At 40.6% G+C, this 24158-nt stretch overlaps 1 protein-coding gene across 2 annotated transcripts in view; it reads left to right on the top strand.

Moving 5' to 3' along the window:
* mei-218 (meiotic 218) overlaps positions 1–24158 on the top strand; it is a 183133-nt gene that overhangs the window by 93444 nt on the left and 65531 nt on the right. For both annotated transcript variants that reach the window (XM_067153363.2, XM_067153364.2), the window contains one exon: positions 13942–14107. In XM_067153363.2, the coding sequence (XP_067009464.1) occupies positions 13942–14107 (166 nt within the window). The remainder of the gene's footprint in view (positions 1–13941; positions 14108–24158) is intronic.

The following is a 24158-nucleotide window of genomic DNA, read 5'->3' on the forward strand; positions in this document are numbered from 1 at the left end:
AAGATGTCATGTGTATTCTAAAAAGGCAAAAATATATACACTTCATGAAATTGAACATGTTTTAGAGAACACACAAATACAAGTCAAGAAATTCAAACATGGGACTCCTCTACATAGAGTTATGAATAGCGGATTACTGTTCCCAATGAAATTAAGCACATTTAGTTTTCATCTTCAGCTTCTTGACTGCACTTTTCACAGGTAACCTTATGCTGACTATGATTGCGGCACACATTTCGACGACATAGGTCACAGGTAACACCAGTCTTCGTAATTTTGTGCGTTCCACAAATGAAGCAGATTTTCTTTTGTGATGCACACTTCATAGTCTCCTTGGCTTCACATAACTTAGATAAGAATACCCGTAAATCACTTGGAAGAGACAGAAGCTGAGCTCTTTCTCGGAGATTTACCTCCATCAGTCCCAATTCAGTGAGATATTTCCTTCTCACACAATCCTTTGATGGGCTGTTGGCCAGAAATATCTTGTACAAGTTTATACCTGCAATATTGAGTTCACGGAGAAACACTACAAGAGGCCATCTCCTGGTTTTCCTTGATGTTGTATATGTAGAACACATCTGATCAACAGTATCTGTGCCACCCTTGGTCCCATTATAGTCAACAATGACGAATGGTTTATTAGTTGTGGAATCGATTTCACCTGTGTCATGCATAGTTGATAGAAGAAGGACAACTGTCTTCTTTTTCATCTCATAGGACACTAGTGTCATATCAGGTTGGAATCCAAACATGCTAGAGCCCACCTGGCGAGATTTGTCCATTAGAAATTCGGAAGGTATTTCCCTTTCATTTTTTTTTTTTTTTTTTTTTTGTGTCCCGATGAATGTCAGTCCTTGCTCCAATAGGTATTCGGCTAATGGAATGCTACTATAGCAATTATCAGTGGTAACATTCCTATGTGAATTCTTTATTAGGTCAGTTAGTCTTTTGACGATGTCCATCGGTTTGTTGGTACAGCTGTAAGGACCTTCAGCTTGTTTGCCACAGTAGAGTTCCAAACTGAACATGTAAAATGTTCTACTGTCACACAGAGCGTAGAATTTTAGCCCATACTTAGCTGGTTTTATGGCTGCTAATGGCTAATGGCTGCTAATCTGTCTGTCGCAATTCGTACGTTTATAGTACTTATGTCATCAAAACGCAAACATCTCATCAAAAACAGAAAGCGCCTGGAGCTAAAATTTCTCAGGATTATCATTCCAGTACCATCTCGTGACTAAAGTTCTAAAGTATCTGCATGGTGGCTTTTTTAGTTGCATTAACGAATAATGCCCCCAAAATTGCCATAATCTCGGTACGTGTAGTATCCTTGTAGTCCCTAGTTCACGATTCCGGATTCTTTGACTGACACTTGGCAACGTAAATGTTAGTATATCTTATGATATCATCGATTATTTCTAGGGAAATTATTTGCAGGAAAGCATCCATCGGTGTTGGAGTGTTTTGTGCCCGTGCTTTTGGCCCAGGAAACGTCTTCATGATATTTTTCGAACGGGTTCTAGAATCATTCAGAACCACAGGAGTCTTTTCCAGATCGTTTCACCATCTTTTCCAATATAAAATCTGACATCGTTGTACCCCGTGTCCTCTTCCATTGGAATATCATTCGTAATAGATTGTGCTGAGTCACTAGAATGATCGTCATCTACGAACCCTTCTCCTTCAAAATTGATGTCACTTTCGAAATCACAGTCACTGTCTACTTGTCTTGCTCCGAGAGTTCCATAAGACGCTGTTGGATGTCATCAGGTTGAATATATCTTCTTCGATCCCTGTAGCGGAAAAAATAAAAACAGATTACTATATTTATATACGTATAATACTTCATACCTTCAATTATATAGATAATGAAGTATCCACCTCCATTAGTCACTAAAACATTCTGGAAGAAACGTTGTTACAGTGGAAATAATGTATAACACCGCTTGGAACAATAAACGTAAGCTCAAAAATGCAATACTTACATTTCTGTGCGCTTTGCGGTGTTAGGAACACTGCCGGCAAACTGAACGATGGAAGCTGTCTTCACGACTGTTCCCACGCTGAACTGCAGCATTTCACAACATACCAGTAGCACTGTCTGATGCTTAGCAGAGTAAGCGCCCGACTCGTTGGCTGAATGGTCAGCGTACTGGCCTTCGGTTTAGAGGGTCCCGGGTTCGATTCCCGGCCAGGTCGGGGATTTTAACCTTAATTGGTTAATTCCAGTGGCCCGGGAGCTGGGTGTTTGTGCTGTCCCCAACATCCCTGCAACTCACACACCACACATAACACTATCCTCCACCACAATAACACGCAGTTACCTACAAATGGCAGATGTCGCCCACCCTCATCGGAGGGTCTGCCTTACAAGGGCTGCAATCGGCTAGAAATAGCCACACGAAATTATTAGCAGAGTAAGCAAAGATTATTAGTGGACCTAATCGGGCTGAGTGCGCATTAAACGATAATACATATCAATAATTCAAAAGTGCGGTCCAAACACCCTCTACGTGCGCAGTCCAGGGTTAAAAAGTTTACAATGGAATAAATTATAACACTCACAAAATTTTCTGTTATGTTGGTTAGAGCTTTCGAGGGATCAAGTTTATATAGCCTACCTACAATTCATAAGTGACACACACGGACTATATTACACTGCGATACAGGTAATATTTACAGTATTTACAGTCCAGTGTTATGTCTTTTACAGCTGATCATTATGATACACATGGAAGCAGATCATGTTATATAACCTGTCTCGGCATCGCATAATTTATATGGTTCCATTCCGAAACACAATCGTTTTCTTGGTATGTAAACTTCCACCCTAGCCACCCTTTCCATAGCACCAGGTTCTCATCAATTGACACTTTGTCATCAGGGGTATAAGCCTCTCAAAATTTTGTTAACAGGTCGTCAAATACTGCATTTATCTTGTATATTTTGGGAGAAATTTGTCCATTATTCACCTCATTGTCAGAGATATGTAGAAAGCTGTGGAGGAAAATATAATAATAATTGTACCGGGCGGGACACCTCCACGCCGCTAATTCAAACATTGCGCCAGTTGAAACTCCTCTACTGGGGGAAGCTTGAACTTTAACAACCACATTAATTCTAAGATTTCTCAGAAGATATCCCTACTGTAAATTTTTGAAGTGTTCTGAACTATGTCAGTTTTGATTCGTTTTTGCTTTCTCTGTAGTAAGAAGTGTGAACATTCTCTTCTAGATGGCACTACTTAAGAACTACAATTCTGCACCCTAGTGCGAAGTGAAGGAACTTTTTTTGAAGAAATTTTGTAGTCATAAGTTTGTTCTTTGTTAAATTTCTTTCAGTTATTTTTTTGGGTTGGCAGTATAACCCTTCTCCTTCCGCTTGTTTTGAATTTAGCCAATCCCGAATTTCTCTAATTAATTTTTGACCAATAACGTATGTCTTCTCCGATATGGAGATGTTGCTTTATGCTACCCAATAAAATTGAGGGGGGTGTGGGTTCTCATTCTTGAAAGGTCTCGAATGTTCCACGAGGGTATTTAAACTGCTGATTTTCTGGTCTCCGGGCCACTTCAGTAACATCTATCCGTGTGTGATTATGTAGCAGGGGGCTGGAAACGCCTCTTTCTTCAGGCTGCAGTTCATCCATAAGGTAATGGCCTTTTAATAACTTCTTTTCTCGCTAGCTCAGCAGTTTTAACCCTCGGGGCAGGTTCGAAACTTTTATCATGTAACTTTCCTTTAAAATGTAAAAGACACTTGGTATAAATTCTGCCTCTTTAACTACAAATTGGGATAGAGAGTGCTTAACCCTCTTGAGCTCCCACTCATATTGTTTTGAGGTGACTACGTTTTCATAACAGTTTCCCTTCTCTTTGTAATGTAATAAAGTTTTCCTATCGTGTCACCTCCGCAGTATGGGATTAGCCCTTGCATAAGCGGCCTAGTGCCAAATAGGTTTTAAAAAGGTGTATTTTGAGTGCAAGTTACGCCTCCACTCAAGTTGGTATTTTGGGGCCATGTAATTGTCCTGTTTCTTTACTGAATAGGCCTCAGTAGGTTGGGTATTTTTACCCCTGTTCTTCTGTGCCTGGAGGGCAGCTTGAAAGTGGAGTTTGGTATGGCCTTTGAATAGGCTTGAACTTTGAGAGCGGGTTGCTCTTTCTTAAATTTGGTTTCTGGGTGCCTCGAGCAGGCTTAACTGGGTAATTGGGAGCTAGTGCTCCTTGGCATGATTGGGGTTTTCTGCCCCTTTGTTGAACCTTGTGTGTAGGTAAAGTTGGGCTCATTGCTCAAGGATTGCGTGTCTGGGGGGGCTCGAAGCCCAAATCCATTTACTAATTGCAATTGTACATTCTTAATTTGTTGATATGCTACTGAGTACCTGTTATACTTGTTATTTCTTGTACTTGAAAAGAAAATATAACCTTTGTTAAATTTTAAATTAACTTTAATTTCGTAAGTTGAGAGCTATTCTTCCCAGCACCTTCTTTCACCTCTGCCGGTCCACATAACCTCGTAACAAGTGGTAGCTGAGCGTGGTTGAATGGGTCTCAATTTAGCCCCCTTTGTCGGCTAAACATTGTTTTTAATTCGAACTCTAACAATTTTCTCAGTTGCTGGAATTATTATTTTTTTTTCTAAAAATTTTCTGTCATCATGTCCGGCCGTCGCGAGGTTCTCCATCCTTTGTATTTGCGTAAAGAAGAATTAATTTATGAACTATCTCTCCGAAACGTTCAATCTGGAGGCACGGTTGCGTTGGATGCTAATAAACTTAAAGATTCCCTTGAGTTGCCTATTACCACCCCAACGTTGGGAGAGAAAGAAATTGACGATGCTCTCTCCACGATCAATGACAATACCACTGAGCTAGCATCTGTAGTTAGTTTTTTTGAAGAAGGGACCAACTTAAATGTGTGCAAGCCCGACTATTTCATTTTTATAATAGGCTTAATGATCTATTGTCTCACAAGTTGAGTGACATTCAGGGGAAGGAGGCTAGTGCCCTCATTGAAAACATTTCTAAATTGTCCAGTACTGTTGGTCACTTGTTATCGGGGGTAACGCCTCCCAAAACTGACCCGCCCCTGGCGGTAAACACTGTTAGCGGGGAAACTTCTTCCAAAGGGGAAGAAAATGGATCATCAACAGTTACTCAAAAAACCACTCCCCCATTAGAAACTGAGTCCGATCGTCGCACGTCCATTCCACCCTTTGTGTTAAATAGGGCACCTTCGGAATCGGCTTCTCCGCCACTTAGGCCCCTTTCTACTATGTCACCTGGTTTCAGCAGTTTACCCCATCCATTAGCTATGTTACTTAGAGGTATTTTCAAGTTTTCTGTTAACTCCACAACCGATGTCATTGCTTTCTTAAGGTTTTTAGTTGAATTCCAAGATCATGCCCTTGTTTTTTCTCTGTCTCCATGTCAAATCCTTCAGATAATTTACCCTTATTCCATTGGTGTTCTCTCCGACAAGATAGTTAGGGCAATCACTAAACAGTCATTCATGGAAGATTTCCATGCCCAACTGTTGGCAAATTTTATCCCCGCTCGAGCTAGGTCATCGCTCATTCAAAAGTACTACTACCGAGTACAACGGTTGGATGAGAATTTGGCAGACTTCATCCAAGACATCAAGTTTTACACTAGGGTGTTTGCCCTACATTTCCCTGAAGATCAAATTGTTCAGGCTATTGTAGAAGGTATTTCACCACCTTACAGATCATACTTGTGTTTTGCGTCGCGTCCGCAAACTTTCGCTGAGTTAGAGGCTATGGCTGTCTCAGCCAAAGGAGTCAGATACGCCGATACCTCGTGTGTCGCGAAAGAACCCCCTCCATCCTCTAGTAGTTTTCGGCCTCCACCTCGCCGACCCATCACACCTCGTAAATGTTACGCTTGCGGGTCGCCTGACCATCTTCGCAATAAATGTCCATTGATCAAATCTAGTAGGACAAATAATGGAGCAAGTTCATCCCAAGGTTGCTTTAAATGCGGCGCGTTTTCACATATTGCGAAGAACTGCCCTAATGCTAACAGCAATCCCTCCTGCTCAACTTCTGGTGCAACTTCCACCAAGGCCAATAATAATAAGTGACTAGGGGCTCCGGCTGAGTCGGCGAACCCTTCTTCTCGAGGCTCAGCCCCAAGTAATCATGTCGAAATTTCAGGGAAAACTCTGTCTTCAAATTTATCTTTTGAAGGTCCCAAAGAATGTCTTAGGATTGCGGCGGATACCCCCGCACCTGTTCCTTTTCTCAAAAGTGAATTAAATAATGAACCTGTAACAGCTTTATTAGATTCAGGCAGTGTGTGTTCTATTATTTCTGCTGAATGGTACTCCAAATTGAAAACTGTTTTTAAACTTCCTGACTATTGCTCAACTTCAGTTCAATATGTTTCGGCTAATTCTTCTCCATTAGAAATTTTAGGTTTCTTATATGCCAAAATTCGGATTTCTAAATTTACTTGGAAAGTTAAATTGTTTGTGGCTAAGCACTTGTCCTGCCCCATTATATTGGGAGCAGATTTCATGTCCCACTCTGGTCTGGTGCACATTCAAATTTGCTTCTAATGGTAAAATCCCTTTGCTAAGTGTAGTTCTGTATCATGTTCATCTATTTCGCCTACCCAGGATGAGATGTTGTTAGATCTTGGACATCTACCTGAGGAACAGGCTGATAGTATTCGTAAGCTGTGTCAGTCGTTTCCAGAGGTGTTCTCGGATACTCTTGGTGTTACTGACCTTATTGAATACAAAATTGAGGTCACGGATTCGATTCCTGTCCGTTTTCCTCCTTATAGGCTATCTCCACCTAAAATGAAGGCATTGAAAGAAATCATCGATCAAATGTTAAAGGATGGTATTATTCGGCCCTCTAAGTCGGCGTATTCTTCGCCTATTTTTCTAGTCCCGAAACCCCAAGGTGGCTTCAGGCCTGTGATTGATTATAGGGCTCTCAATCGGAAGGTGGTGTTACAATCTGTGCCCCTTCCAGACCTTCACTCTTGTTTTTCATGGTTTCGGAAGGCTAAGTTCTTTACCATCTTGGATCTGAATCAGGCCTATAATCAAATTCCTCTGGGTGAAGAATCTAAACATCTTACAGCATTTGCCACGGATTGGAATTTGTATGAATACAACCGCGTACCTTTCGGGCTCCCCACGGGAGCAGCTGTACTTAAGAGACTGCTAGATAGGGTCTTCTCCGACATCAAATTTGAGTACTTGTACTACTATCTTGATGATGTCGTCGTATTTTCGGAGACTTTCGAAGAACATCTAGATCATCCGAAAGAAGTTCTCAATCGCCTTCGTAATGCTGGGTTAACTGTGAAATTGTCCAAGGTCGCCTTCGCTAAGCCTTCCATGTCATTCCTAGGGCATATTGTGTCGCCCGATGGTGTTGCAGTCGATCACTCTAGAACACAGGCCGTCCGTGATTTCAAGCCTCCCAAGGACATCAAAGGTATTGCCAGATTCATTGGTATGGTGAATTTCTTCAGGAAATTTATTCCAAATTTCGCCAATAGAGCGGCGCCCTTGAACTTACTACGTAGGAAAGGCATCAAATTTGAGTGGGGACCTTCTCAACAAGCTGCTTTTGAAGATCTCAAATTAGCTCTGTGTAATGCGCCTGTTCTGGCTATGCCCGATTTCTCCAAGAAATTCATCGTCCAAACCGACGTGTCGTTGGCGGCGGTAGCTGCAGTCCTTCTTCAAGAGACTGAACTAGGGAGGCGACCCATCGCCTATGCCTCTAGGACTCTATCGGCTCAAGAAGCCAAGTATTCCATCTATGAGCTCGAAGGTTTGGCAGTCTTATTTGCTTTAGAAAAGTTCCGTCTCTATCTGGAACATGTCAAGTTCGACTTGGAAACTGATAACCAAGCCTTAGGCTGGGTCTTAGGTAGGCCACGTCGTACTGGTTGTATAGCCCGGTGGGCCATCCGAATTTCTGCCTTCCAATTTGATGTTAGGCATATCAGAGGTACTGAAAATGTTGTGGCAGACGGACTAAGCTGTACGTTTTCCAATGATGTAGAGACCCTCGACCTGGTCGATAGTTCTTCACCTCTGCCGGTCCACAAAACATCGTAACAATAATAATAATAATAATAATAATAATAATAATAATAATAATAATAATAATAATAATAATGGCTTTACGTCCCACTAACTGCTTTTAGAGTTTCTGGAGACGCTGAGGTGCCAGAATTTAGTCCACAGGAGTTCTTTTGCATGCCAGTAAATCTACTGACAAGAGGTCGACGTATTTGAGCACCTTCAAATACCACCGGTCTGAGCCAGAATCGAACCTGCCAAGTTAGGGTCAGAAGGCCGGCTGGCAACTCAACCATCTAGTCCACTCAGCCCGGCGAGAAAAAGTCTCTTCGGTGTCACCAGCTCATAGAAAATAGGCGTAGTGAATAAGCGAATGTGAGAAATATAGTGTCCTAATTTAGGTTTCTGTACAATCGCTTGTGGCAACAGTATGGCGATAAGATGCTTTATTTCGGCCTTATTTGTTCGGACCCGGTCTTGATCTCGACTCCTTCGTTTCATCTTACTAAACTGGGTTTTATGTGTGATTTTCTGCTGGGTATCTTTTGTCTGTTCAAATATGTTCTGGCATATATCATGATAAAAGAGTAATTACAGTATTTTGCTCAGTTTTGTTCTCCGTAAAAACTCTCCCTTTACATCACGATGGAATTTTGGATCAAGGCGGGAACTTATTTGTAGATTTTCAGTATAAGTTGACTAAGAACTTGCACTGGTTGAATTTTAATCAGTATTAGCATCACCACTGTCACTGTCATAATCGCTACTTGAATTGGAATCGAACACGTGCTCTCTCTTTTACGACTGCTGAACATTCGCATCTGGCCCCATCTGCTGAACCCTGTACATTTGAGCCTACAGTACTCATTCCAGGTATGCTCCTGTCATGAATTCCCCTTCGGCAGAACTTACTTCACTAATATCACTATTATCCCCACTAAATTCCAACATTTTGTTTATCACGACCCATAAATCGTCTTCTTCTAATGGTGGGTGCCGGTAATTCCTTCTAGACATTTTAGCGGAAGAATATAAGAAAAAGGCTCGAATAGAAGCCTGGTCTCTGGAGTTTGGACGGAAATCATGAAATGAGCCTGTATTACGGATGCGTATGATAATAAATGTTGTGTAACTCGCGGTAAACACACACCCCAGTCGTGAAGGAAGAACTCAAGACTGGGGATAATAAATCAGGTCACAGTTCTAAAATGTTATCAGAGAGGTCTGCTCAGTATCATAATCTCTAGAAATCCTTTCTACAGCAATATTATTACGTCCAAGGGACGATTAGGCGATGAGCTAAAGCTTCAGCGTGAAGGTATTAGGCCTTAAGTCGTTCTTGCCCGGACGTAAGCTTCGTTCTTTATGTTGCAACTCGTGGATGACACATTGATATTGGGAGAACATAGCTGAAATAAAATTCACATCAGAGTGCAGACTCGTCCAGAATACGCTGCTGAAAAGGAAATAAACCCCTGCAGGCAGGCAACTGAGAAAAAAAGAAGTAATTTGAATCGGCGGATATATCCATGTTCCCCGCCGAGCAAGCGACTTGCAGCCACGGATCTCGCCGCATCGCCCACCAAACGGGTTAAGCACTGGAAATACTGAATTTGTGTATGATGATGGTGGATTTATAATGTTAAATTAGTTGTACTTCTTGGAATATTTCCTTTCCATGGAATTGCTTGTGTACTCTTGTTGTTGTTGTTGTTGTTGGGTAATTATGCTAACTTTACATATGACGCGAATACTAATACTCTATAACATTCTAAGGAATTATTTCCTTCGTCACCAAAATATCGGTAAACACAAGCAGTGGTCATAAAATGATATTCAATGTGGGGTCTGATAACGATGTACACCTACCTGTCGAAAGAATTGGAGCAAACTCAAGCATTTTAGATTACACATTCCACTTATGCGTAATGGTGGTTGCATATGCAGCAGGGCGCATCTTGCCTCCTCTCGAGTTCAAATAATATCTGGGTACGTGTACCTACAGTAGCCATCAGTTTTTGTACTTAGCGTAATCATTCATGTACTTTTTTATTTTTTTATTCAGGATCAGCAACAGCATAACACCGAATTACAAAGATCCAAACTATGTACAATAAATATTAATCTAAAATGAAAGATATAGAAATATTTACAAAGGACACAAATATAAACTGTACGATCATACATAATACATATTTACATACACAACGACATTAACAAAGAAAAATACATTTATAGTAAATACAGGAGCAGAACAGGAAAGAACAAGAAGGAAAATTAAGTTATATGAGAAATATCATGACAGAAGGAAGGAAACGTTACAAAGATGTCTAGGTTCTTGTTGATAGATAATGTATTAAACATTGCTGGAATATGTACAGAAAAGAACCTTTGGGTGAGAGAAAGCCAGAGTAAGGAATATGGAATAGAGTCTTAATTCTGGTACTACAGAATGGGACGTGAAGGGGGAATAAGAAAACTAAAACTGGAGACCTAAATAGACCATTAGCTGCTTCGTATAGCAGCTTTAGGTCAGCTACTTTCCTCCGAGTAGGAAGAGTCTGCATACAATGCCAGAATGTGTATCCTTTCAAATTATGTTATACTGCGTCAAAATAGACCTCACTAGAAATGAGAGAAATGAACACCCTAGTCGCTTGTTGACACGTATTTACAAAATAGAGAAGGCCCTTTGATTGGCTATTTGCGCACTCGGCACAAACAATATTCAGCTCCGACTACCTGTAGCCCTACGACACGCTGCTCGCCCCACAATGCGGGGACAACGCTCTCGAGATCTCTCAAAATTTATCGCGAGAAATAGTGCCTCGAAATTTATTGCGAGAAATAGTGCCTGCGCTAGTCTCGAGAAATCTCGAGACCTGGTCTCAGACTGCCCATCACTCGTTTCCAGACAACCCTGATATTACAGAAGTGGAAAAGGAGCAAATAGTGAGGAAAGTGACTAAGATATCTTGCTCTCGTGGAAGATTTTCCTCCACAAATACAAAAGGTATTCAGCTCGAAGAGAGAGCATCTCAGTTGTGTTCGTCAATTATTTATATCCAGAATTTGAAAACTTGTTTTTATATAATTTATTATGTAAGGTTGTTCTTATAGATATATGGAAATTAAGATTGTAAACCACTAATTGATTATTATGGTTATTCATTATGTTTTCTGTATTAGACTATCATTACATTCTTAAATAAATAAATAAATGAATTAAGTAAATTTCACTGCTCCGTCCCATCTGGAGCCATCAGTAATATTTTTTTAAACTTAAAATATCAATCGGTATAACCCCAATGATGGTGTTGTACTGTTTAGAATTCAAAACAAGTATATGATTGGTATTACCCCATACCATAGGGTAACACCAATTATAAATCATACTTTTTATCTATTTTATGGAAAGCTGAAAAATTATATTCATTACCAAAATCTATATATATAAAATAAGAGTTTTGTCTGTATATTGCTCAGAATTTGAAAATAATGGTATTTCTGCATCGGTCATGTCCATAGTAACAAGAAAATGCACTTTTTACTTTTCCGTTATGTCTGTCTGTCTGTATGTATGTATGTACACGCATCACGAGAAAACGGTTGAAGAGAATTTAATGAAAATCGGTATGGGACGTAGGGGGATGAGCCTCTACAATCTAGGCTATAAATCATTTTACTCACACTGAGTGAAATGGTAGTTTAGGGGAAGGCCTAAAATTGAATTCTCAACTATTTATGTTATTAGTGGTCTAATGAAAATCGGTATGTGAAGTCGGGGGATGAGCCGCTACAATCTAGGCTATAAATCATTTTACTCACGCTGAGTGAAATGGTAGTTTAGGGGAAGGCCTAAAATTGAATTCTCAACTATTTATATTATTAGTGGTCGTATTTTAAAGAAAATTGGTATGCGAAGTTGGTGGAATAAATTGCTACAATCTAGGCTATCAATCATTGTATTCACGCTGAGAAAAATAGTAGTTTAGGGGAAGGCCTAAAATTTAATTCTCAAATATTGTTGTTATTAGTAGTCCTGTCTTGATGAAAATCGGTATGCAAAGTCAAGAAATAAGTCGCTATAGTCTAGGATGTAAATTATTTTACTCGCGCTGAGTAAAATGGTAGTTTAGGGGAAAGCCTAAAATGTAATTCTTAAATATTTCTTATTAGAGGTGTAACCGATGAATGCTACATAACTAAGGTTATATAGTATTAAATTTCCTATTATTCATGTCTTATACATTGTTACCGTACTGGCTATGATCACAAATATATTCATGAATTTGGATTTTTGTTACTAAGTCCATATCAGCGCTGAGTAACAAGAAAATGGGTAAACAGTATTTAATGAAAATCTGTATGTAAAGTCGGAGAATAAGAAACTACAGTTTACGGTATAAAATATTTTACAAATCACAGAGTCGAAAGAAAACTAAATGTGTAGGCCTACAATATAGAACGCTCATAACATTGATCAACAATAACATTACAGTGACCATTGTTTGTCGTGATGTGCTTTGTGTCTACTGTTGCCCCTCATCTCCGGTAGATAGGATTACTGCTGCGTACAGAGTATTTGTTATTTGATTTACGTCGCACCGACATAGATAGGTTTCATGGCGACGATGGGATAGGAAAGGGCTAGGAGTGCCTTAGGCCTTAATTAAGGTACAGGCCCAGCATTTGATTGGTGTGAAAGTGGGAAACCACGGAAAACCATCTTCAGCGCTGCCGACAATGGGGTTCGAATCCACTATCTCTCGGATGCAAGCTCACAGCTGCGCACCACTAACCACACGGTCAACTCGCCCAGTCGTACAGAGTGTAACAGCCTGCCTGAATATTGATGGGAATTAGCTGGGGAGTTAGGTAACTTTCTTCTTTAGCATGCCATTCCCCTGGTTTATACATTTTCTGATACTACTGGTACGTAACACACTGGATCATCATAGAATTCGGGCTATTCAATCCCTACTCTGAGGCACTGATTGGAATGAACAGTGTGCATATTTAGCGGAATAATGGCAGATGAGTGTTCATGGCAATCTGCGGCCTGGTCATCCCAGCTCTGGAACTTTGGACTATTAGATTGGCACCGCAATCTAACCGAAGTACTGTTCGTTAAAAGTGATAAAACGTGCGACTTTCCATTTGATCGAGTATTTTATATGATAGCATTGCTTTTAATCGCTACATTGATACTTACGATTTTGTAATGACCTATGTTGATTTCAGTTAGGAAAACCACAAAGTCAGTCTTTCTGAGAATCCCGTAGTGAAGCACGGGTACATCAGCTAGTGAATTTATAATTAAACATAATTTAATTATTTCAGTTCAATATTATAATTCCTGGGAAAGTTACACAAAAAAAAAACCAAGAAGATTGGTTGGTATTTCCTCACGTTACAGTACTACTTCCCAGCTTCATTACAAGGGCAGGCTTCAACTTCAACACTCATTGAGGGACATCTTGAGAGATCTTCAGTCTTGATGTAATGGATGTAGAGGAACTGGGACTGATGAAGAGAGAGCCTGTCTGTTTGAAGACAGCAGTGTATGAAGATATGGAGGTTGTCCTTGTTCTTTCATTTTTTATGTTTGCCTTGAAGAGGGAAAGACCAAGCTAGAGATAAACACATTGATTTATGAATAATCATTGATAGTGAGGTTTCTGTGAAGTAAATGATGGTGGAAAATTAGTCAAAGAGGGTCTAAGAGCTACAGAAATAGGTGTAGCAAGCTGGAAAGGAGATAAGTCTACTATAAGAATATAATTACATTTTTAATACTTTCATAAGATAAAGATGTTTTAAAGAAGTTGTCCTAATTATCTATACTTATATGATGTCATTTTAGCTTTGGAAAGTGGTCAAGTTAGTTTTGATACACAAGGTAGTGGACCTGTTGGACCAACTCTTTCTGCTCCAACCTTTCCTTTGAGATGTGCAGTCTGGACTTACTGGTCCTGGGCCTCCCATTCAAGAAAACAGGCTGATCAAGCTCATTTCCACACTCTTGTTAAGTATGATGCCTTATTAAATAATTCTTAGCTTTCATTAAAATTTGTCATCTTATTAGTAAGTACTATGAGTTGTCTGTTGGTTAAGATATACCAGTACCACAATTACTTACTTCCTTACTGCACAGGTAGTATCATCTGATATTCAAAATCTAATTATCTCCATACGTAAAGAAAGCACTATTCAGGTGGAAATTGGAAATCAAGATGATATTCTTCCTCTACTTCTCCTTCCTTCAATTTTACTTTGTAAGATAAGCTGAAGGAGTCCATACTTATCATTTCAAATTATGTAGCCAAAGTACTTTAGTTTATTCCTTTTTGATATTGTGCATGACCTCTAGCTCTTTGTTCAGGCATTGGATTACCAAAGTGTTACGTATTCTATCGACCCATGATATTCTGAGCAGGTGTTGGTAGCACCACATCTCAAGGGATAAAACTTTTTTGGTGTTGTTCTCTGTTATGGTCCAGGTTTCAGCACCATGACAGGGAATACTTAACACCAATGTAAACAGAAATGGAGATTAATATTAAAGTCGCTGTTACAGAGGTATTACTCATTCTCTTCAGTGCAGTCCTTACCTGTTCAATTTTCAATAGCATTTTTCCAGTTATGATCAAGTAGGCCTACGCAGCCAAGATACCTGTAGTAGTGGACTCGCTCCATTGTTGTGCCAGCTACTGTCAAGTTACCGTAACAGGTTGAATGACATGTTTGCAAGTGTAGGAACTGTGGGTGTGGCCAGGTATTAAGGCATATGAGGGAGGAGTTGGAGAGTTTGAGGGAGATAATTAGGATTCTCTCAGAGGACAAGAAGGAAGGTATGCTTCCCTCAAACAATGTACAAGATACAGTAGGTGTAAAAGAGGGATGGGAAGGAGATTGTAGGCTAAGAGCTCTATTCAGGATCAGAAGTCAGGACAGGTGTCTGTGAGAAATCGGTACGAGTCACTGCAGGTAGAACAACCGAGGGAAGATGAGGAACAGGGAACTGTTGCTGTGAAGTGTGGAAGTAGGAGAAAGGGAAAATGTAGGAAATGGAAATCTGGAGTAGTGGATAGGAAAAGACAGGTGGAACAGGGTCATGGGATGGAGAAAAGGGAGGAGGAAGTAGCTTCTGCAGCTGTCATGAAAGATAGGACTGACCAGGAGGGGAAGGATCAAATTAGGTGGGTAGGGTTGAGGCTCTGGTCATGGGAGATTCCATTGTTAGACATGTCAGGAAAGTGTGTGGAGGAAAGGCTACCAGCATAGAGTGTTATCCAGGAATTAGCTTAAGGCAGATGTCGCGGAAAGTAGAAGAGAAGGATGAGGGAAAGGAGAAGGTGGTAGTGTTTCACGTTGATACTAACAACGTAAGACAAGTAGGTATAAGTACGAACATAGTTGGGAATGTGTGGGACCTGGTAAATGCAACACGGGTGCAGTTTAAGGAAGCGGAGATTGTTATCAGTGGAATACTGTGTATGTGGAATACTGACTGGAAGGCGATTGGGGATTTAAATGAGGCTATGGAGTGGGTATGTGGGGAAAATGGGAGTGAGATTTCTAGATCCTAATGGGTGGGTAGGAGATAGGGATCTGCGCTCAGATAACCTTCACTTAAACCGCAGTGATGCATATAAGTTAGGAAATTTGTTTAGAAGCGCTATAGACAGGTACATTAAGAGAAACGGGGTGGCCTAGGGAGCGGTGATCAGGGAACTGGAAATCGAGTAGGGATGACATAAAAATGTTACTGCTGCACTGTAGAAGTATTGTAAAGAAAGGAATAGAATTGATTTAACAGATATATACTTACCAGATATTGTAATAGGAGTTGAATCATGGCTTAGAAATGATATAATGGATGCAGAAATTTTCTCATGGAACTGGAGTGTGTATCGTAGAGATAGGATAGGAATGGTAGGAGGGGCAATATTCATTCTGGTGAAAGAAGAATTTGTAAGCTATGAGAAAGTTAAAGATGGCAAACATGAAATTCTAGGTGTAAGGCTCATTTCTAAAGATAACAGGCAACCTTTTTTTTGTTTGTTTTTTTGCTATTTACTTTAGGTCGCACCGACACAGATAAGTCTTATGGCGACGATGGGATAGGAAAGGCCTAGGAATGGGAAGGATGCAGCCGTAGCCTTAATTAAGGTACAGCCCCAGCATTTGCCTGGTGTGAAAATGGGAATCCATGGAAAACCATCTTTAGGGCTGCTGACAGTGGGGTTCGAACCCACTATCCCGGATGCACGGCCAACTCGCCCGGTAATAGGCAACTTGATGTCTTTGGAATGTACAGAGCGGGAAAGGGTAGCAAAGAAGCTGATTCAGAATTATTTGATAAAATAATCAGCTATATGGGAAAGGATAAGGAAAGGAACTTGATTGTAGTGGGTGATCTCAATTTACCAAATGTCAATTGGGAAGGTAATGCGAACGACAGGAAGCATGACCAACAAATGGCAAATAAATTATTATGGGAAGAGCATCTGATTCAGAAAGTTATGGAACCAACTAGAGGGAAGAATATTTTGGATGCGGTACTGGTAAAACCAGAGGAGCTCTTTAGAGGAACCGAAGTAATAGATAGTATTAGTGATCACAAAGCTGTTTTTGTGGTAGTTAAAAATAAATGTGAAAGACAGGGAGATATTAAAATTATGATATTAGGCAGTACCATATGGCTGATAAAACAGGCATGAGGAAGTTTTTAAAAAGTAACTATGCTATAATCTATCAGCTTCATTGTCCGTATTGATAATTTAAGCACACAAGTATGAAGGATGAGTTTTCCACCTAATCAATACTTTATTTTACAAAATGTTTGGAATTATTCACATTAAAACAGTACTGGTTTTGCTCCGTAAATAGGTCATCATCAGCTGTTGGTGAACCTGCTTTTTAGCGATTTCACATAATAAAACATTACTAAAAACTAATTAAACAAGCATGCCTTATTCTAATATAATACTAATGTTAAGATATATACATATGGTACATCGAAAGGGGGGTAGCAGCCTATCGGAAGTTGCAAGGGCGGCAGCCTAGATGATTGACTGATATGGCCTTGTAATAATACTCAACATGGCTTAGCTGTGTTGATACTGCTACACGGCTGAAAGCAGCGGGAAACTACAGCCGTAACTAACTCCCGAGGACATGCAGTTCTCTCTGTATAAATGATGTACTGATGATGGCTTCCTCCCGGGAAAAATATTCCGGAGGTAAACTAGCCACCTATTCAAATCTCCGGGTGGGGACTACACGAGAGGGGGCGATCATCAGGAAGATGGATACTGACATTCTGCGAGTCGGAGCGTGGAATGTTACAAGTTTGAATCATCGTGGTGGATTAGAGAATCTGAAAAGGGAGATGGATAGACTAAATTTAGATTTAGTTGGTACAAGTGAAGTACGTTGGCAGGAAGAACAGAATTTTTGGTCACGCAACTACCGAATTATCAACACAAAATCAAACAGAGTAATGCAGGAGTTGGTTTAATATGATTAAGAAAATAGGGCAGCAGGTAAACTACTATGACCAGCATAGCGAAAGAATTATTGTCGTCAACATAGACACCAAACCAATGCCCACCACAATAGTGCAGGTCTATATGCCTACTAGCTCAGTAGATGATGAGGAAATCGAAAGAACATACGAAGAGATAGAAGATTTAATACAATATGTAAAAGGTGACAAGAATCTAATTGTGATGGGAGACTGGAATGCAGTGGTAGGCCAAGGAAGAGAAGGTAATACAGTAGGAGAATTTGGATTGGAACAAAGGAACGAAAGTGGAAGTCGGCTGGTTGAATTCTGCACTGATCATAATTTAGTCCTTGCCAATACATGGTTCAAACAACACAAACGACGGCTGTATACGTGGATGAGACCTGCACACACTGGAGGTATCAAATAGACATTATGATTAGGCAGAGATTCAGAAACCAGGTGTTGGATTGCAAAACTTTCCCAGGAGCAGATGTGGTCTCTGACCACAACTTGTTCGTCATGAAATGCCATATGAAGCTGAAGAAATTGAAGAAAGGAAAGAATGCAAAAATATGGGATCTAGATAAGTTGAAAGAAAAGAGTGTGAGGGATTGTTTCAAGGAACATGTTGCAAAAGGACTAAATGAAAAAGCTGAAGGAAACACAATAGAGGAAGAATAGATAGTCGTGTAAAATGATGTCAGCAGGGCTGCTGAAGGAATGCTAGGAAGGAAGAAATGATCAACTGAGAATCAATGGATAACTCAGGAGATACTAGACCTGATTGATGAACGATGAAAGTACAAGAATGATAGAAATGAAGAAGGCAGAAAAGAATACAGGCGATTAAAGAATCAAGTGGATAGAAAGTGCAAGGTAGCTAAGGAAGAATGGCTGAAGGAGAAGTGCAAGGATGTCGAAGGTTGTATGGTCCTGGGAAAGGTAGATGCTGCATACAGGAAAATCAAGGAAACCTTTGGAGAAAGGAAATCTAGGTGTATGAATATTAAGAGCTCAGATGGAAAGCCACTTCTAGGGAAAGAAGACAAAGCAGAAGGATGGCAGGAACATATCCAACAGTTGTATCAAGGTGAAGATTTAGATAATTTGGTTCTGGAACAAGAAGAGGCTGTTGATGCCGATGAAATGGGAGACCCAATTTTGAGGTCAGAGTTTGACAGAGCTGTGAGCGACCTAAATAGGAACAAGGCACCTGGAATTGATGACATTCCCTCTGAATTACTGACTACCTTAGGAGAAACCAGCATAGCAAGGCTATTCCATTTATTGTGTAAAATGTATGAGACAGGAGAAGTCCCATCCGATTTTTGGCAGAATGTTGTTATACCTATTCCCAAGAAACCGATGCTGACAGGTGTGAAAACTATTGCACCATTAGTTTAGTATCTCATGCCTGAAAAATTTTAACATGTATTATTTATAGAAGAATGGAAAAACAAGTTGAAGCTGAGTTGGTAGAAGATCAGGTTTGCTTCAGAAGAAATGTAGGAACACGTGAAGCAATCCTGACTTTACGTCTGATCTTAGAGGATCGAATCAAGAAGGACAATCCCACATACATGGCATTCATAGATCTAGAAAAGGTATTTGATAATGTTGATTGGACCAAGCTATTTAAGATTCTGAAGGTGATTGGGATCAGATACCGAGAACGAAGAATTACCTACAATCTGTATAAAAATCAGTCTGCAGTGATAAGAATCGAGGGCTTTGAAAAAGAAGCAGTAATCCAGAAAGGAGTGAGGCAAGGCTACAGTTTGTTCCCCCTCCTTTTCATAGTATACATAGAACAGGCAGTAAAGGAAATCAAAGAGGCATTTGGGAAGGGAATCACAATCCAAGGAGAGGAAATCAAAACCTTGAGATTTGCCAATTATATTGTTATTTTATCTGAGACTGCAGAAGATCTTGAGAAGCTGCTGAATGGTATGGACGAAGTCTTGGGTAAGGAGTACAAGATGAAAATAAATAAGTCCAAAAGAAAAGTAATGGAGTGCAGTTGAACGAAGGCAGGTGATGCAGGAAATATTAAATTAGGAAATGAAGTCTTAAAGGAAGTAGGTGAATGTTGTTACTTGAGTACTAAAATAACTAACAATGGCAGAAGAAAGGAGGACATAAAATGCAGATTAGCATCAGCAAGGAAGAGCTTTCTTAAGGAAATAAATTTGCTCGCTTCAAACATTGATATAGGAATTGGAAAGATGTTTTTGAAGATTTTCTTGTGGAGCGTGGCATTGTATGGAAGTGAAACGTGGATGATAAGTAGCTCAGAAAGAAAGAGTATAGAAGCTTTTGAAATGTGGTGTTACAGAAGAATGCTGAAGGTGAGATGGATAGATTGAATCACAAATGAAGAGATAGTGAATCGAATTGGCGAGAGGAGATTGATTTGGCTAAATTTGACAAGAAGAAGAGACAGAATGATAGGACACATCTTCAAACACCCAGGACTTGTTCAGTTAGTTTTTGAAGGAAGTGTAGGTGGTAAGAATGGTAGAGGTAGACATAGGTATGAATATGACAAGCTGATTAGAGCAGATGTAAGATGCAATAGTTATGTAGAAATGAAAATGTTAGCACAGGATAGGGTGGCATTTAGGGCTGCATCAGACCAGTCTATGAACTGATGACTTAAACAACAACAACACAATTATAAGGCTTTGACTTGTTGGAGTCCCATTCAAATATCTATGCTCTTGCCAACATTATGTCAATCAAGATATATACATATGGTACAATGAAGGGCTTTGGCATGCTGGTGTTTCATGAATGCCACTATTCCAAAAATTGTATAGCTGAGGTTAAAAATAGGGTATAGTTCTTAGAGAATAAAGGGTCAGTGAGGTTTTGGTGTCAAGTTCAAATACACTGACTGACAGAGCAAATGCAACACCAAGAAGGAGTGGTCAGAACTTTATGCCAATTGCAGGGTAGACTGACGTCACTGAGGTATGCTCATGATGTGAAATGCGCCGCTGTGCTGCACACGTAGCGAACGATAAATGGGACACGGCGTTGGCGAATGGCCCACTTCGTACCGTGATTTCTCAGCCGACAGTCATTGTAGAACGTGTTGTCGTGTGCCACAGGACACGTGTATAGCTAAGAATGCCAGGCCGCTGTCAACGGAGGCATTTCCAGCAGACAGACGACTTTACGAGGGGCATGGTGATCGGGCTGAGAAGGGCAGGTTGGTCGCTTCGTCAAATCGCAGCCGATACCCATAGGGATGTGTCCACGGTGCAGCGCCTGTGGCGAAGATGGTTGGCGCAGGGACATGTGGCACGTGCGAGGGGTCCAGGCGCAGCCCGAGTGACGTCAGCACGCGAGGATCGGCGCATCCACCGCCAAGCGGTGGCAGCACCGCACGCCACGTCAACCGCCATTCTTCAGCATGTGCAAGACACCCTGGCTGTTCCAATATCGACCAGAACAATTTCTCGTCGATTGGCTGAAGGAGGCCTGCACTCCTGGCGTCCGCTCAGAAGACTACCATTGACTCCACAGCATAGACGTGCATGCCTGGCATGGTGCCGGGCTAGAGCGACTTGGATGAGGGAATGGCGGAACGTCGTGTTCTCCGATGAGTCACGCTTCTGTTCTGTCAGTGATAGTCACTGCAGACGAGTGTGGCGTCGGCGTGGAGAAAGGTCAAATCCGGCAGTAACTGTGGAGCGCCCTACCGCTAGACAACGCGGCATCATGGTTTGGGGCGCTATTGCGTATGATTCCACGTCACCTCTAGTGCGTATTCAAGGCACGTTAAATGCCCACCGCTACGTGCAGCATGTGCTGCGGCCGGTGGCACTCCCGTACCTTCAGGGGCTGCCCAATGCTCTGTTTCAGCAGGATAATGCCCGCCTACACACTGCTCGCATCTCCCAACAGGCTCTACGAGGTGTACAGATGCTTCCGTGGCCAGCGTACTCTCCGGATCTCTCACCAATCGAACACGTGTGGGATCTCATTGGACGCCGTTTGCAAACTCTGCCCCAGCCTCGTACGGACGACCAACTGTGGCAAATGGTTGACAGAGAATGGAGAACCATCCCTCAGAACACCATCCGCACTCTTATTGACTCTGTACCTCGACGTGTTTCTGCGTGCATCGCCGCTCGCGGTGGTCCTACATCCTACTGAGTCGATGCCGTGCACATTGTGTAACCTGCATATCGGTTTGAAATAAACATTAATTATTCGTCCGTGCCGACTCTGTTTTTTCCCCAACTTTCATCCCTTTCGAACCACTCCTCCTTGGTGTTGCATTCTCACTGTCAGTCAGTGTATATATGCAGAATGCCATCATTATGTCCAACGATTGTATTGATAGAATCAAGGTGCATTGTTGGGCTGGAATTTTGCGGGGACCGTTGTGTTCAATAGCCTGAGGTTCTGTAGTTTGTTTAACAGGTACTATGATCATCAGCAACAACATCGACTAAGAATCCTAGAATCAGGATCCTGATCTATCTTTCTTTCAGGTATGAGATTTTTATCCTGATGATGCCCTCATTATGGTTGAAACATGTTCCTATATCTAATATGTTAAGAGCTATTTCTTAAATTTAAATAAAAAAAACTCTTATGTATTGAATAGGTGAAATTTTATAATCTAGTATTATTATTTGACTTTAAGTGGTATGTTCCGAGCTGTCAGTGGAGAGATGGCATGGAATGACATCAGTAAACGAATAAGTTTGAGTGGTGTCTTTAAAAGTAGGAAGGATCACAATATGATGATAAAGTTGGAATTCAAGAGGTCAAAATGGGGTAAGTATTCATTTACAGGAAGGGGAGTTAGGGATTGGAATAACTTACCAAGGGAGATATTCAATAAATTTCCAATTTCTTTGCAATCATTTAAGAAAAGGCTAGGAAAACAACAGATAGGGGATCTGCCACCTGGGCAACTGCCCTAAATGCAGATCAGTAGTGCGAGTGATTGAACCATTACTTTGGTCTTTTTCTGCACCTGATACAGAACTGTATTCATCTGTGCAGTTTAGGAATGTTTGTAGATCTTCAATACTTGTTGCAAGTAGAAGTATCATCTGCATATTGCAGATTCTATCTTTCTTTCTTTCTTTCTTTCTTTCTTTCTTTCTTTCTTTCTTTCTTTCCTGCAGCATTCTAAAACATTAAAGTATTAATTAACTTTAATTTCAGCCGTATTAATGTTTTGCTGTTAGCACACACTCTGCTTACCTTATTCTCTAATTGCCTTTAGCCTACCTTGCAATTGTGTAACTTATGTTATTCTTCAGTCAGATCTAGTATAGTTTGATTTATCCATTGATTTCTTCTGCCTGATACAACTCATCACAGAAAGCAAGGCAGAAGAGAAATATGGATGTGGGAGGAGAAGATTACCCTGGATGCAAAACCTCTGACAGTGAATCAACATTCATGGTACATCAACTCTGATCCATCCTGTCTTCTATGATCAGTTGTATCAGGCTGTATTTGTCATTTAGGAAGATGTGACAGAAATATATTGCTTTCCTGCATTTTGCAAAATTTAAGACCACAGGATTTCCCAAAATCACAGAATACCTCCTCATTTGTGACAGGGTTTACCCATGGGATCTTGAACATTCTGAGGTGCATCCACACTTCAAAGACCTGCAATCGGTTCATTGATGAAGCTTTGGTGTCCATCTTTTGATACTGTAAAGCAGCACTGATAACACAACACTTCACGACACACCAAAAAGTTTCAAACCGTAAATCACCAGGCGAGGTGGCCATGCAGTCAGGGGTGCACAGCTGTGACCTTGCATCTGGGAGATAGTGGTTTTGAATCTCACTGTCGCCATCCCTGAAGGTGTTTTTTTGTGGTTTCCCATTTTCACACCAGGCAAATGCTGGGGCTGTACCTTAATTAAGGCCATGGTCGCTTCCTTCCCACTCCTAGGCCTTTCCTATCCCAACATTGCCATAAGACCTATCTAATGTCAGTGCAACGTAAAGCCACTTATAAAAACAAACCGTAAATTATGGTTTCAGCTGTTTTAATTTGAGAAACACACTTTTTGCCATACTGATTCTAATCTTAATTTCTATGTTCAGATCCCATTCTTGTGTCAGCCAGCACCATAGGTACTTGAAATGTGACACATATTTTCAATAGTGTTTTTGCCCAGAGTCATAAAAGCATGGTTGATTTTCTGCTTCCTAATTGTCATGAATTTTGTTTTCTGTCCTGCACTTACATTTTAATGGTACTTAAGTTTCATAAGATTTGCTGTGACAAGCAACAGGACAGTGGTCTGCCAAAATGACTGATTCTTCATTTTATATGAATTAGAATTATTTTATGTAGTAATTCCTAACACCTGAAAATTATACTCTATTTATAGATAAATAAATAGTCAATTACAGTTAATTACAGTTAGTTTGAAATCCTTCAACAAGTTTGATAAAGATTTCTGAAAGATTTTAATCTCCAAATGACTGAGCAAGTGGCTGCACGGTTTGGGTCACATAGCTGTCAGCTTGCATTGGGGAGATAGTGGTTCGAATCCCACTGTCAGCAGTCCGGA

The sequence above is a fragment of the Anabrus simplex genome, chromosome 9 (assembly GCF_040414725.1).
Source record: "Anabrus simplex isolate iqAnaSimp1 chromosome 9, ASM4041472v1, whole genome shotgun sequence".
Classification (NCBI taxonomy): Eukaryota; Metazoa; Arthropoda; class Insecta; order Orthoptera; family Tettigoniidae; genus Anabrus; species Anabrus simplex.